The sequence below is a fragment of the Taudactylus pleione genome, unplaced genomic scaffold (assembly GCF_031769625.1).
Source record: "Taudactylus pleione unplaced genomic scaffold, aTauple2 ptg000366l, whole genome shotgun sequence".
NCBI lineage: Eukaryota > Metazoa > Chordata > Amphibia > Anura > Myobatrachidae > Taudactylus > Taudactylus pleione.
Window position 1 is genome coordinate 6,210,941 of NW_028284767.1, and position 16,061 is coordinate 6,227,001.

General features: G+C 49.1%; 1 protein-coding gene across 1 annotated transcript in view; it reads right to left on the bottom strand.

The window, feature by feature from the left end:
- LOC148508447 (uncharacterized) overlaps positions 1-7,612 on the bottom strand; it is a 41,419-nt gene extending 33,807 nt beyond the window's left edge. Inside the window, exon 1 of the mRNA XM_088444510.1 lies at positions 7,366-7,612. Within this exon, the coding sequence (XP_088300636.1) occupies positions 7,366-7,612 (247 nt within the window). The remainder of the gene's footprint in view (positions 1-7,365) is intronic.
- Positions 7,613-16,061: the final 8,449 nt, after the last annotated feature.

The window sequence follows — 16,061 nt, forward strand, 5'->3', positions numbered from 1 at the left end:
TCGAAAGGTCCTATTCTCAAATAATGTTTTCAGTTACCTACTGCTCATAATTGTGACTGCTCATTGCCTTCTATAACTTGCTTATAACTGGGGGCACAGGCGGGCAAGAGTCACCACAGAGTATGGTCAAATTCAGGGGCAGATTAGGGCTGAAAATGTTTATGGGCCTATTATTAGAAGCAGAGGAGGTGTGGCCAATGCTGTGTGGGTGTGGCCAGTGCTGTGTGGATGTGAATATTTAAAATTTAAAAAATTGCATAATATTGTGAGGAAATACTTATGATTTATGGCCGACGGTAGCTGATTATCCTGCTGTCATAATGATGGGACTAAGATTACATGGAGCTACATCTGTTCCATTGGTAATCAGACCCTGGTCAAACTGTGACGGTGATAGCTAGAGCCAGCTGTGAGGAGACCGGGCTGGAGCCTGCTGCAGACAGGAGGAGCTGCACACTGCAGCAGTTACTCCCAGGGCTCATAGCGCCAACAATGAGAGACAGAGTAGAGAAGCTGCCCAGTGAGAGGGAAGCAATAGCCTTCGTTAGGGAAGCATGAGAGAGAGTTGAGAGACACAGAAGTGCTGTGGAACCACAAAGCCCAGCAGATGTGATGGAAGCTCTTCAGTGTTTATTAAACACTGTCTAATGATGAAATGTAAGTGTGACCACCATGTGACACCGCTATGTAAGAATTGTGCAAGAGGACGCTCTAGGCATACCTCCAAATCATCCCACAATTGTCGGGACAGTCACAATTTTGTAGTACTCTCCCACATGTGTTTGTTCCAAATTCCGCAGCGGGCGATAGGCGGGGATTGGGAGGTGTTGCACTGTCACACACTGAGGAGATGGGTGTTTCCATGGTGTACAGCATAAAAAGGGGGATTTCTCCTTAAAAAAAAAAAAAAAAAAACACCGGTGGTGGTGTCATGAGCACAGGTGGTCTGGCTACGTCTATCCCGCTGCCGAGAACTCTGATGTTGGTAGGCATGAATTATAGGATATGTATTTAATGATGTAAATATAACAATTTAAGTGCTGTGCTGGAGTAGCAACGTAAGTGTGAGGTTCTGGTTTTGTTGTGGGCCCGGGGTTGTAATAGGAGCAGACACTGAAGAAGATTTAAAAATAAACGTGGAGTTTTTAATGAGTGACTTAACAGACATGAATGTGGCAAAACAAAAAAGTCCGGGTATAGCACTAAAGTGCACTTGGGAACTGTAGTGAGGCAATGGGAGAAAGTCCAGGTAGTGATAACAGAAGGCAGTCCAGTATTCCAGGATTTGTGAGGCTGAAATGAGAGTGCAGGCTGAAGAAATAATGTTCAGAGGAAATGCAAGTGGAGGCAAGGTGCAGGGTAACAGCTGACACAGGTACTCAGGCAAGGGAGAGGTAATGGAGGAGGCAGGAGAATCCAGGGGGGCTGGAACAGGCAGGGTGAAGCAGGCTAGGTAATGATCCCAACAGACAGGTGAATGAGCACAGGAACTCTCTCTCAGCTCTCGCTGAGAAACACGTTGCACTGGCAATGAAAGGAAGCTCTGCACTCCCTTAAATACCCAGTGATGCACTGACAGGCCAGAGAGAGCATGTGACACACCAGGATAGGGCAACTAGGTCACATGTCCAAAGGCAAGATGGCGGCGCCCATACCAGAGCGGAACGGAAGCACCACCAGGTCTAACCAGACCAGAGTGACAGCATGCCCGCACAGGACTACGCACAGCCGATGCAACCCGCCAGACACCAGCGCCACCGCCAGATGCCCCTCGTCATAGCGTCCTCACAGGTATTACCTGCCGGCCGGCCGGCATGCTAAGAAACCCTGGTCGTGACAGTAAGCACTGTACATAAAATTCCATTGTTTGTGGAAGAGAGATGTCTGCCACCCAATTTACTGTAACACCTATTTGCACTAGGGGGAAGCAATCGGGAAGCCAACTGCCTAAATACCGGCAGCGGGCTTTGGACTGTCTTATCCCGGCATGGGTGAAATGCCGGGCGTCTAGATGTAGACGCCCGCATTTCCCCGACGCCGGGAGACCGGCGCCCGGCATCCCGATCGTAGTGATGCCGGGCGCCGCAAGCGGGGGGGGAGGGTTAGGTTTAGGGCTCCCGGGGGGGACTTATGGCTAGGCACCCCCCTGGAGGCTTAGGGTTAGGCTAGGGGGAGGGAGGGTTAGGGTTAGGCACCCCCGGGGGGGACTTAGGGTTAGGCACCCCCCCGGGGGACTTAGGTTTAGGCAGCAGGGAAGGGGGTGGTTAGGGTTAGGCACTTAGAGGGGGGATTAGGGTTAGGCACTTGGGGGGGAAGTTAGGGTTAGGCACCCCTAAGGAGGGTTAGGGTTAGGGGGGTTAGGTTAGTACATACTTACCTATCCACGATCGGGATTTCCAGCGCTGTCGGGCTTCCGCTGCTTCACACTCTGCTCCTGGCGGGCTGCCGCTGACGGGAATTGAACCGTACTAGGGGTATGCACCGGCCACGTTTTGGTTTTGGATCTGGACCTTTCTTCGTGTTTTAGATCTGGATTGGTTTTGCCAAAACCACCCTTCCGTATTTTGGGTTCTGGGTTTTGTGTTTTGGATCTGTATTTTTTTTTTAAAAAAGCATAAAAACAGCTAAAATCACAGAATTTGTGGGTTTTTCTGCTCCTATGATATTATTAACCTCAATAACCTTAATTTCCACTCATTTCCAGTCTATTCTGAACACCTCACAACAGTGTTTTTATGTCCAAAAGGTTGCAGCAAGGTAGCTGGATGACTATGCTAAGTGACACGAGTGGGCGGCACAAACACGTGGCCCATCTAGGAGTGACACTGCAGTGGCAGACAGGATGGCAGTTTGAAAAACTAGGCCCCAAACAGTACATAATGCAAAGAAAAAAAAGAGGTGCAAGATGGAATTGTCCTTGGGCCCTCCCACCCTTATGTTGTATAAACAGGACATGCACACTTTAACAAACCAATAATTTCAGCGCCAGGGTCTGCCACACGACTGTGGTTGAAATGATTGGTTCGTTTGGGCCCCCACAAAACAAGCTGGCAATTAATCTGTCCCTGCACAAACTGGCTCTACAGAGGCAAGATGTCGTCCTCATCCTCCTCATCCACTGATTCCTCACCCTCTTCAGTGTTGTGTACATCCTCATCCTCACAGAGTATTAATTCGTCCCCGCTGGAATCCACCACCACAGGTCCCTCTGTACGTTCTGGAGGCTGGTCTCCCTGGAAGAGTTGATAATTCATTTTTATGAACATCATCTTCTCCACATTTTGTGGAAGCAACCTCCTACGCCTTTCGCTGACAAGGTTCCCGGCTGCACTAAACACTCTTTCGGAGTACACATTGGAGAGGGGGCAGCTCAGGTAAAATAGAGCCAGTTTGTACAGGGGCCTCCAAATTGCCTCTTTTTCCTGCCAGGTACGGACTGTCTGACATGCCTACTTGGATGTAATCCTCCACATTCTGTCAATGGTGACAGTATCATATGCAGTGACAGTAGACTTGTCAGAAATTGTTGGCACGTCCTTCAGTCCGGACAAGATGTCCAAACCGGCCCTTGACTTATGACACAGTCGCACGCTTGGCGCTGCTGCTGTGTTGATGCACGTGCAGCCACAGTGCACACAATTCACAAACACAGAAAATATTTTTTTATTTTGTTGGGAGTGCACTTTGGGGGTTACAGCACCCTTTAATGGTCAAACCAGCCGGCCCTTATGACACAGGCGCACGGTTGCCGTTACTTTGTTGATGCACGTGCGGCTACTGCGCACACAATTCACAAACAGAAAAAAAATTAATCATTTTGCACTTTGGGGGAGCACCCCTGATGCATAGATCACCCCCTGGACAACACTACAGCACCCCTCTAGGACTACAGCCTTTATGGGACACTGCACAACAAGTCCAGCCAGCCCCTATAGACTTTGGAGTGGACACAGCCCCTATGACTGCAACTTACTGCACAACACAGCCCAGCCAGCCCCTATGACAGCAGCACAACACAGCCCAGCCAGCCCCTACGGACAACAGCAGCACAACACAGCCCAGCTAGCCCTAGCTCCTACTCTCCCTCTTCACTGTCCACAGCTGGAGTGAGAAAAATGGCGCCGTCGCGGGGACCTTTTATAGAATCCATAACCCGCGAGATCCGGAAGGTGGGATGATGACGTTTTGCCTCGATTTCAGATCCGAGTCAGGCAGGAAAAGTCGAGCCTGACTTGGATACGACTCGGATCGGGGGGGATCGGGGGGGTTCAGGTTTCAGAAATCCGAACCCGCTCATCCCTAATTTGTACACATCACCACCACCACCATCATACCACATTTATGTAGAGATGAGCGGTTCGGATTCTGTGGAATCCGAACCGCTCCGAACATTGGGGATCCGAGTCCACCCGAACCCTGTTCGGGTGTTCACCGCCTGACTCGGATCCCCGTTCGGGGCTGAACGGCGGCCGCCTGATGTCGGATTCTCACTAGAGAATCCGACATCAGGTCTCCTCGCGTGTAGGGCAGAGCGCAGTGATAGCGCTCTGCCCTACACAGACACAGACACACAGCCGCCAGCGGCAGCTGTGTGTTTGTTACAGCAGCCAATGAGAGTCACACAGACTCTCATTGGCTGCTGCACGGAGGGAGCCGGCTGGAGCTCACACATGAGCTCCGTCTTCCGGCTCCCTCCTCAGCATGTGACAGAGCGGACGGCGCGGGAGCGGGGATACAGGTAAGTTTTATTTTTTTTATTTTTTTACTTGTCAAAGGTCCGGGGGCGCTACTGGGGGGGGGGGTCTGCTACTGGGGGGGGGGGCTATACTACTGGGGGGGCCATACTACAGAGGGGCCTGCTACTGGGGGGGCTATACTACTGGGGGGGGGTCTGCACTACTGGGGGGGGGTCTGCTACTGGGGGAGGCAATACTACTGGGGGGGCCATACTACAGAGGGGGCCTGCTACTGGGGGGGGCTATACTACTGGGGGGGGGTCTGCTACTGGGGGGGCCATACTACTGGGGGGATCTGCACTATTGGGGGGCCATACTACAGAGGGGCCTGCTACTGGGGGGGGGCTATACTACTGGGGGGGTCTGCACTACTGGGGGGGGTCTGCTACTGGGCAGGGCTATACTACTGGGGGGCCATACTACTGAGGGGCCTGCTACTGGGGGGGGCCATACTACTGGGGGGGCCTACTACAGGGGGAGCCATACTACAGGGGGGGGCCCATACTACAGGGGGGGCTACTACTGGAGCAGCCTACTACTGGGGGGGCCTGCTACTGGGGCAGCCTACTACTGGGGGAGCCATACTACTGGGGGGGCATACTACTGGGTGGCATGCTAATGGGGGGCATACTACTGGGGGGGCCTGCTAATGGGGGACATACTACTGGGGGGGCCTGCTAATGGGGGGCATACTACTGGGGAGCATTCAACTGGGGGCACTGCATAGTGGACCGTACTACTAAGGGGACTGCATAGGGGGCACCACTGCTGGGGGACATTGTGTAAGGGACACCGCTACTGTGGGCATTGTGTAAAAGGGTCACTACTGTGGGCATTGTGTAAAAGGGGCACTACTGTGTGTCGTAACATAAATAAGAGACACTACTTTATGGTGTAATGTGAATCAGGCCCTATGTGCGGTGTAATGCTAATAAGATTGTGCACTGTGACTCCTAGGGCCGTAGCCCACTTTGTAAACAAGTACTGTGACTCTGCTGGCCGTACCCCACTGGGTGGGTGCACTACTTTTCATTTCTGCCACTGCTGTGTGGCAATGTGTCATAGATGTGCTTTATACTGTGGTGTCTGTGTCGTTGTGCTGCTGCTTTGTCGCTTAGTAACCAGTCAGCTCACTGCAACCTTTGGCCAATAATGTTGAAAACAATATTATAAGCTGTGATATGGTCTAAATTGACTGGAAATTAATGTTATTGAGGTTAATAATACTCTAGGAAGAAAAAAAAAGACCAATTTATGTGATTTTAGCTTTTTTTGTCAATTTTTGTAAAAAAATCCAAATCCAAATCCAAATCCAAAGCCGGACGACGAATTAGAACCAAATCCAAATCCAAATCCGGCAAAAATGGTCCGGCGCACATCCCTACATTTATGTCAACGTATAAACCAGCTACCAAGCAAGAGCAAAAAGAGAGGTGCAATCCTAACCCATACACCCACTGCTGCCACATGGTGAATAGGGTGCTAGAAACCTCCAAGCATCATGATAGCACTATAGTCTGTGTTTGAAATTCAGTGCACTCATGTTCTCATTCTAGATAAGTACATTTATTTATGCATATAATGCATACTTACCGACATTCAGCTCCCTCCTTCCGGTAGTGAGACAAATGAGGTTTCTACTGTGGGGGGTGTGGTGTGGCAGAAGGAGGCGTGGCACAGTGATGTAGTACTAGGGGCGGGCCGGGGGAGTGACCACACGATTGCGTTATTGTGGCCCTGCGATTCAGCGAGAAACGTGTCACCGCCCCCCTCCCCGCTGCGGGGGTGTATGTATTGGGATGCGGGCGGTCCGAGCGATACAGGGGGTTGCAGGGGGTGGTGACGGTGGCTGGGAGATTTGCCTTCTATTCCGGGGTACCAGGGGCTCCATCCGATTTTTGGGAGACTCCCGGCCACCCCTGGAGAGTAGGCATATATGATACATTGTACATTTGAAGGCTGAGACTCCAGCCTTCAAGTGTAATATCAGGATTATTTTGACTATCATTGTTCTTAGTACTCAGAGTGTGCACCTGCATTCTCTTTCTCCAAAAATCAGAATACAACACCAGATACAAAGAGTTATATCCAAAAAGCACCCACATATAATGAACGAAGGGATCAAAGTCTTGAACGCAATAATACAGCAATGGGAGCATAAATAATGGATTCAACACAGTTTCACATATAAACCATAAAACTGTAGCAGGGAGAAAAGAAAGTGGGAGAAGAGGAAGACAAAGCAAGAGGAAAGGAAGAAATGGAGGGGGGAGATCATACCCCTGGGTGGGAGCCCTGAGACTAACTCAGGGCCTGATTCAACATGGATCGCTATTCTGCTATTCACTCTGCCATGGGTCTGCGTAGCCTCTGTGATCGCTGTCCCAAACGCAGCGGCTAGTTTGCGCACTGTGATGCATGCGCGGTACGCGTCAATCAGCTGATTGCGTGCGTATAAGCAACTGTGTTCCTTGCTGAGTCAGACCCTCAGTTAGATGGATCTCTATTTTTAAGAAAGTAGCTCTGTTACATTATACAGCTTCATTTACGTAACTGCACATAACTGCCATTAAGATTGCATTATTCTGCTGCTAAAGTCATCAGTGTAAATATATAATATAATACTCACCGGTGAAAGACATTTTTGGATTGTTCTTAGTGAATTCCTGGTTGAAAAATAACTTATATGTTTTTTCTACAGCACCTGAGATCTTTGTTTTCTCTTTTAAATATTTCTGATACATGAAGTGGAGATCATATTTCATATATAAGCTGTCTTCTTCCGAGCAGAGCAAACAGCCATTAGCAGAAATAATGAAAGCAATGTAATTAACAAATAAAAAGACTGATGATTCCCTAAGCCACATGGTGTTCATTCAGTTTCTTTGTATCCCATGCACTGGTGGTGGTCAGATTCTATAATGTAGAACAGTGTCAGTATTATGACATCACCATTATGACATCAGACAGAAAGATTCCAATATTTTTGCACACAACCTGTATAATGTAACAGAGCTACTTTCTTAAAAATAAACATCAACCTGTCTGTATCTATTAGATATATATTATACTATATAGAAATGGGCAGTTAGAGCAAGGTATTTGTTATCATGGAATATTTTTGTATCCTCATTATATACAGCATAGTACATGCACACTTTGTTAATGTAGATAAAGTAGTGCGCTGCTGTGCAGACTCCATGTTTAAAGTACCTCCAGCAAGGCTCATTCCTTGATCCAAGACAGCCAAAGAGCTCAGTGCTGCACATGCATAGCGCCATCTTGGTACTGTGTGTGAGAGAGTGACACAGTGGGAGACAGACGTCTCCCACCTAGTTCTCAAAGATCTGTTGTTATTACCTGCATTTACTGCTGTTCCAGCATCCCGTACTGCTACTCACAAGCTATATACACTCACCGGCTGCACACCCTGCTCCGCTCAAGCCTCGCGCCATCATATCCAGTGTATTACAGTGAGTACACCTGTACATCACGTATATTTCAGCAAGCTTTGCTACTGGTTAAGCAACTGGACTGTCTGTAGTGATAAGCACCCACTGGTGTGTACATAACTCTGCCATACCACCACACCTGTACACCCGCATTTCCAACAGTTACAAGTCACAGCCAGTAAAGGTTGATCATATATTATTAATATATTATATTATACACTTTTCTCACTATTGGGTCCATTCATCATCACTTAATTTTCACCTGCTTTTGTAGAAATTCACAATTTTCACCTACTTTTGTAAAAATGAAGGTTTGCGGCTATTCATTATAAAAGTAATGCAGGAGATATCACTATCTTTCAACCCCAATCTGTCCTGCTGTCCCCATACACTAGTATGGGGACCTAAATTCATCCAGCTCTGAAAATATAATATGGAACCTGTTCTGTGTTGAAATATTTTCAAAAAAGTCACCGGAAGTAACACCATATTTATTTAAATATTTAAGAAGGTCAGGCAGTGGCATAACTAGGGGGGTTGGCTGGGGCTCGTGCCCTGGGTGCCACTTTACTGGCGCTGCGCCGCCGGCCGCAGTCCAGGTTCGTGGTTTGTTCCAGTAAGTGTAGTGCGGACCGCAGCGAGTGTGGTCCGCACTACACAGTAAAACAAACACACTGCCGGCACCGCCGGGTAGTATACCCTTACTACCCAGTGGCAGTGTGTTTGTTTCAGCAGCCAATTAGAGTCAGACAGACTCTCATTGGCTGCTGCACCCATGGCCGGAGCCGGGCTGGAGACCACTCATGAGCTCCGCCTTCTGGTTCCCGCAGTGGGTGAAGGGAGAGACATCATGACGTCTCTCCCATAGTGCTGAGAAGGAGGACGGAGGTGCGGGGATTCAGGTAAGTATTGTGTTTTGTTTTGTGTGTGTCTTTGTGATATATGCATAGGGGGACCACTACTGGAGGCACTGTTAAGGGGGCACTACTGAGGGCACTGCATAGGGGGAACCACTACTGGGGGCACTGTATAAGTGTTACTGCATAGGAAGGACCACTACTGGGGGTACTGAATAGAGGGGACCACTGCTGGGGGCACTGTATAAGGGGCACTACCATTTCTGCTGTGGCTACGTGCCATTTCTGCTGTGGCTACGTGCCATTTCTGCTGTGATTACCTGCCATTTCTGCTGTGATTACCTGCCAATACTGTTGTGGCCATCTTGCCCTTGCGAAAGGTCAGACCAGCCGTAGACTTGCGAGCTCTCCCCTCACACAGAAGGCTCTCATGCTGTGGCTAAATTATGCACGCCCATGTAATGGCATTTAAACGGACAGGCACGCCTGCGTTTTTCGGCCACACCCCCATCACCACCCCAAACGCTGATAACCTGTTAATCACTGTGCAATGTATTCTGAAGTGCATCCGTAATCACAATGCGAACGCAGCGCACACGCAGTGTAGCTTATATGTATGCGCAATTGCTCAATTTGTGTGAAATCTCATTAGCGTCCATCTCTGAATCAGGCCCTAAATGCTGATATACGTACACTTAGTTGTACACATTACTGTAACCACACTGCCCCTAAAGGTTAGTACTGGTGGTAATAGTTATAGGAGGGCATGTACAAAGTTGATGCAGAGTTAAATCGCTGTAATTGCACCTGCACCTGCAATGCATGCTTGGAGCTAAATGTGTATATTTGGCCATGGGTTTGATGCCCGTCATAATATCGGTACATACTTGCAACAGCACTATTCTAGGATCCATGTAGAAATAAAAGCACTTACACTGCAATTCAGCAGTTGACACACTCTCTTTTATGTTAGTCTATGTGTGAATGCTCCCTTATTACCTAGTTGGAGCCCTTCACCCGCAAGAGGGTATACAGTATGAGTGAGTTGCTCGACCATGCACAGGACCCGTTCTGCGCAAGTGCAGAACGGGTCCTGCGTGTTTGCACGCAGGCCCCCGTAAGCCTCTTCCTGGTTGACTGATTGCGTGGTCAGCCTACGTTCATGGAAATGGGGGCGTGTCATCCCTGTCCTCCCATGAGTGGCAAGGCCAGAACTTGCATCCATGGATGTAGTAACCTGGCCTTGCCAGCCAGCCAGCCTGCGTAAGCTGAGGCTTACTCAGCTACAGCTTGCCGACACCTTTCAACATCATGACAAATGTTTGCGATGGTGAACCAAGGCTGTGACCTCGGTCGCAGCACTGCGATTGCAGATGCAGCAGGAGGTGTCAGACCAGTGGCGTAACTAGAGTATTTGGAGCCCAGGGCGAATTTGAAAATGCAGCCCCCCCCCCCCCTTGTGCCTGCGCGGTGAAAAATGGGCGTGGTCACTTAAAAGTGGGGCGTGCCAACATGACACACACCCCCTCAGAACATTCCTATCCATATGCACCTTAACCCCAGTAGTGCCCCTTATACAGTACCCCCAGTATGCAATGTCCCCAGTTGTGGTCCCTCTTATGCAGGCCCATAGTAGTGCCCCTTATACAGTACCCCCAGTAGTGGTCCCCCTTATGCAGCCCCCCATTAGTTCCCCTTATTCAGTGCCACCAGTAATGGTCCCCCCCAATGCAGTGCCCCATGTAGTGGTCCCCCCTATGAAGTGCCTCCAGTAGTGTTCCCCCTTATACAGTGCCCCTTATATAGTGCCCCCAGTAGCAGTCCCCACAATGCAGTGCCCCCAGTAGTGGTATCCCCCTTATGCAGTGCCTTTTAGTACCCCCAGTAGTAGTCCCCCTCCCTATGCAGTGCCCCCAGTAGTGGTCCCCCTTATGCAGGCCCCCAATAGTGATCCCCCCTTATCCAGTGCCCCTTGTAGTGGTTCTCCATATTTAGTGCCCCCCCTATTCAGTGCCCCCTGTAGTGGTCCTCCCTATGAAGTGCCCCCAGTAATGTTCCCCCTTATGCAGTGCCCCTTATATAGTGCCCCCAGTAGCAATCCCCAGAATGCAGTGCCCCCAGTAGTGGTCCCCCTTATGCAGACCCCCAGTAGTGGTCCCCCCCTATCCAGTGCCCCTTATACAGTGCCCTTGTAGTGGTCCTTCATATTATTGCCTCCAGTAGTGGTCCCCCCAGTGCAGTGCCCCTAGTAGTAAGCCCCTTATGTAGAGCCCCCAGTAGTAGTTCCTAGTAGAGGTTCCCCCTCCCAATGAAGTGCCCCCAGTAGTAGCCCCCCCCAGTAGTAGACACCAGTAGTGCCCCACCCCAGTAGAGTTCACCCCCCAGTAGTAGACACCAGTAGTGCCCCACCCCCAGCAGAGTTCACCCCCAGTAATGGTGCCGTCAGTAGTAGCCCCCCCCGTTGTGACCCCAGTGGTGCAGAGACGTTAAAAAAAAAATACACTTACCAGAATACACGCTCCGGCTCCGGGCACCGCTCCCGCCGCCGCCACCGCACGTCAGTCCTCCCGGGCTGGCACACTCAGCATTATGGGAGAGGTGTCATGACGTCTCTCCCATTACCCACTGCATGAGCCGGAAGGCGGAGCTCATGAGTTTCTGTCTGACTCTCATTGGCTGTTGATTCACACACACATCGCTGCCGCTCAGAGGTGATGTGTGTGCAGCAGCCAATGAGAGTCGTCTGACTCTCATTGGCTGTTGGTAAACACACACATCGCTGCCAGGCTGGCGGCGATGTGTGTTAGCACGGCCTGAGCCTGCCTCCCACCCTCCTCCTGGTGCTTTTGGGTAAGTGCTCAGGGGGAGGGATGGGGTTTGGTTGTGCAGCACAGGACCGGCGCAGGGAAGCCTAGCGCCGGTCCTGTGTAAATGTGTAGTGCTGACCGTACACACTGCGGTCGGCGCTACACTGTCTAACTAAGGTGGGCCGATACCGTGGCCGGCAGCACCCCCCGCGCCGCTGGTCCTACGGCGCCCAGGGCACGTACCCTGCTCGACCCCCCTTAGTTACGCCACTGTGTCAGACATCTCCTGCTGCATTTACATTTTAGCAAGGATGGAATTGCAAAGCTGCTTGTGCCTCATGTGCGGCTTTGCAATTCTGTCCTCTGCTGAATCAACCCCACTTTATCTGTCACCTCTCATTACTCCACTCCACCCCTTCCACTAACACTAGGTGCCCCCAAGATTCTGTTCTGGGACCTCTCTTATTCTCCCTCTATCCTCTATATGTTCTCTCTAGGTGAGCTCATCAGTTCTTCAAACCCTTTCTCACCCTGAAGGCAACTAAGACCCTCATCCTCATCCACTCACTGGATGATTGGATTACTGTAATTTGCTATAAACTGACCTCCTGACTCCCAACTCTCTCCACTCCAATCTGTCCTCAATGCTATTGAGCCTGGCTCATCTTTCTCTCCAAACATACTACATCTGCCTCCCCCTCCTACAAGCCCTACACTGGCTCCTCTTCACCTTCAGAAACCAATTTAAGCTTCTCACACTCACTTACAAAACCCTCACCCTATCCTTTCCCATTTACATCTCTGACCCTATCTCCCTTCACACACCTGTCCTCTCACTTCACTCCACAAATTAATGCCGCCCCTCCTGCCAACTGATTCCACTCCCACCTGTAAAGTTTTGCCCATGCTGCTACCTACCTCTGGAACTCTCTCCCTCTCCCTATCAGACTCTTCACCTCTCTACAAAACTTCAAACGGGCTCTCAAGGCTCACAAATTCATCAAAGCCATCCAGCTCTCATCCTAACCCTCTGTCCCATGCTCACTGTCTACCCCATCTGTGTTACCCCTGTCTGTTTGCCTCTCCCCTTTAGAATGTAATCTCTCTCAGCCCTCTTCCCTCAAGTGTTTCTTTTTCACTTACATATATGATCACATACTGCCTGACACGGCACCTAACCCTTAGTTGCTGCCACCCTGCTGCTGATTCGAGTGTTATGATAGCGGATGCAGCAATGTTTATGAACCATGTCCTTGTCCTGCATTGTTTTTTTTTACTGTAAGTGACTGTTTTATTATTTAGTTCACTTGTAAGTTGCCCTTGTGGTATCAAAATAAATAAAGGATAATAAGTATTTCAAAGGCAGAGAAGGAGAGAGAGGGATCTGCAGGTGTTATTCTGAAGGTGCAATACAGAGAAACTATGATACAAGAAGAAAAGGTATACTGCGCTGGTGTGTCTCAGTCAAAACAACGAAGGCGCATATATATATATATATAACACATAAAAAAATCATCAGACTATCTCATAGATAATATGTAGCAGCTAGATAAATGTTTTTTTTGGCACAAATCATTATATTTGCCTTAAGCAAAGACCCTACTGTGTATGTGTGCATATATATATATATATATATATATATAATATATATATATGGGATGCAGTCAGGAAGCCAACGGTTGAAATGTTGACCGCCGGCTTCCCGACTGTCAAATCCCGGCAGGGTGCTAATGACAGGCGTTGAAATCCTGACGCCTGTCATTAGACCTATGCTGGGAGCCCGAATTAAGGTAAGCCGGGCGTGGACAGTCGCACGGGAAGGGGGGGGGAGGGTTAGGATTTAGGGCTCCCAGGGGGACTCAGGGTTAGGCACCCCCTGGGAGGGTTAGAGGTTAGAGTTAGGCTAGGGAAAGGGGGGGTTATTGTTATGCTCTCCCCCAGGAGACGTAGGTTTAGGCTGCGGGGAGGGGGTGGGTTAGGTTTAGGCACTTGGGGGGGAGGTTAGGGTTAGGCACCCCTAAGGGAGGGTTAGGGGGGGTAGGGTTAGTATAACTCGCTCTTCACCCCTGCCGGGCTTCCAGTGTCGGCCATACTGCCGGCGGTAATACATACTGATTCCATATATCGATTCGGGAATTTGGTATTCCTTCTGAGCATGCTGATGTGTTGGGATGATGCTTGTCTTTAACGGTCCCGACGTAAGGGGACTGAAGTCGACAGACTAAATAAGTATTTTCATGTGATCTGATTTTACATCATTCAAATGCTGTTTTGCACATGGATCAGCCTGATGGCTGTTAAGGGCATGTTATATTGAGCCAGGAGCTTACTGCTATACCTTTCAGCTGGATGGTGATGAAGAATTCTCTCTCTTTTTTTGTGTTATGGATTAATATTGTGGTGAAATTTTATGGTTCCTTTTTCAAATGAATAAATAAAAATGTTTTTTCTATTTTTGTGAATGGGAGTGCCCTCCTTATTGTGGAACTATTTTTTGGCCGGATGGATATTATGCTGGCCTTTTGGGAGTGAGCACCTCACAAGTTGTAAAGCTAAGAGCAGTGCAAGCAACTTTTTTGGAGACATATATATATATATATATATATATATATATATATATATATATATATATAGAGAGAGAGAGATAGATAGATAGATAGATGTAGACAGCGCCACAGTACAACCAGTCTTTATCACACAATTTAGCAGAACTCGGTCGTATTTGACACTCCCAATGGATATATTGGGCGTCCGCTCAACCCTAAGTAAAATAGGTGATGGTAAGTGGCCTATATAAACAAATTGCAAGACAAAAAATACCTTTGGTACGGTATGTAGTCATTATGTCAAAATTCAGAATGTCCACATGGTCAAAATGTTGCCAGTGAAAATGTTGACATGGACATAATGTCAACAATGTAATTATCATTATGTTGACAGTACATGTCAGTGTTAGGTTTAGGCTCCGATTAGGGTTAGGTTTAGGATTTGGCTGCGGTTAGGTTTAGGATTAGGGGTTAGGCTATGGCTACGGTTACAGCTTAAATACTAATGATATGTTGACATGCCAACTGTCAATGTGATAGGCATGTCTACATTATGACCATGTTGACATGTCACATGTAGACATAACATCCATGTCAATATTCTGAGAGTCTACGTTCAGACGTTGGCATTCTGGTGTCAATATTTTGAATGTCTACATTTTGTTCCACACCCCTCCTGTACCATTAGAATCGGACTCATCCATATAATTTTTCCACACAGTTATTTTGAAACCTTTTACTGCTTCCATGGCTTGATCCCTTCCCTTGTAAGTCACTGGAATTTTATTGCCAGGACTGATTTTAATGGTAACCAGCAGGAGCACTAAAATGAAGATGTCATCCATAGCTGTGTCCAGTGCTTGAAAAGAGGGGAGCACAAAGAATAGGGAGCCGCGTATGAACTAGCCGATATTTTGAACGATATCGTTATCGTTCATCATGCTGTCAACGACCAGCGATGCGCGCTCCCGCTGTTAGTTGACAATGTCGCACATCGCCCATACTTGCAGGGCAACCTGACGATATTATCAGGTTCTGCAAGTACGGGGATGAGGGAGGGTGCCGTCACTGAATTATATTGTGATTGATATCGTTCAGTGTGGGTGCTTAATGTCATTAAGGATATTGAGCACACCACTGCGGGGTACACACTACATGATATCGCTCATGCTTTAGTTCCTGATTCAAAGAAGTAAGCTATTGCCATCACTGCTGCAACTTTCTACACAGAGGATATGTGAAAATAAGCTAATGTGATTGGCAGTGGCATCGCTCCCCGCGGTGACACCTGGTGAGGGGAAGGATGCCATGCAAGCGGCAGCGTCGAGTGCCGCCGGAAAGGGGGCGTGACCTTGAAGATGGGTGTGGCTTTGGAGAGGTGCATGTTCTCGCAACCCGAACACTGGCCCGTGGTTATCAATGGGGTGGTGGGGGGTGCCAGAGGTGCGGGGCAGGGCTCTGCGATGGGAGTGACAGCTCCCTCACTGTGACAGGAGCCGAGTGCTGCACTTTATGCTACAGTGCAGCACCCGGCTCCGGTCACTGAGGGGAAGCCTGAACCTTGGTGTCACCCCTCGGTGGGTGCCACCCGGGAGTGGCCCGCACCCCCTTGTGATGCCACTGGTGATTGGTATTGAGACGTCAAAAGGCACCATCACAAATC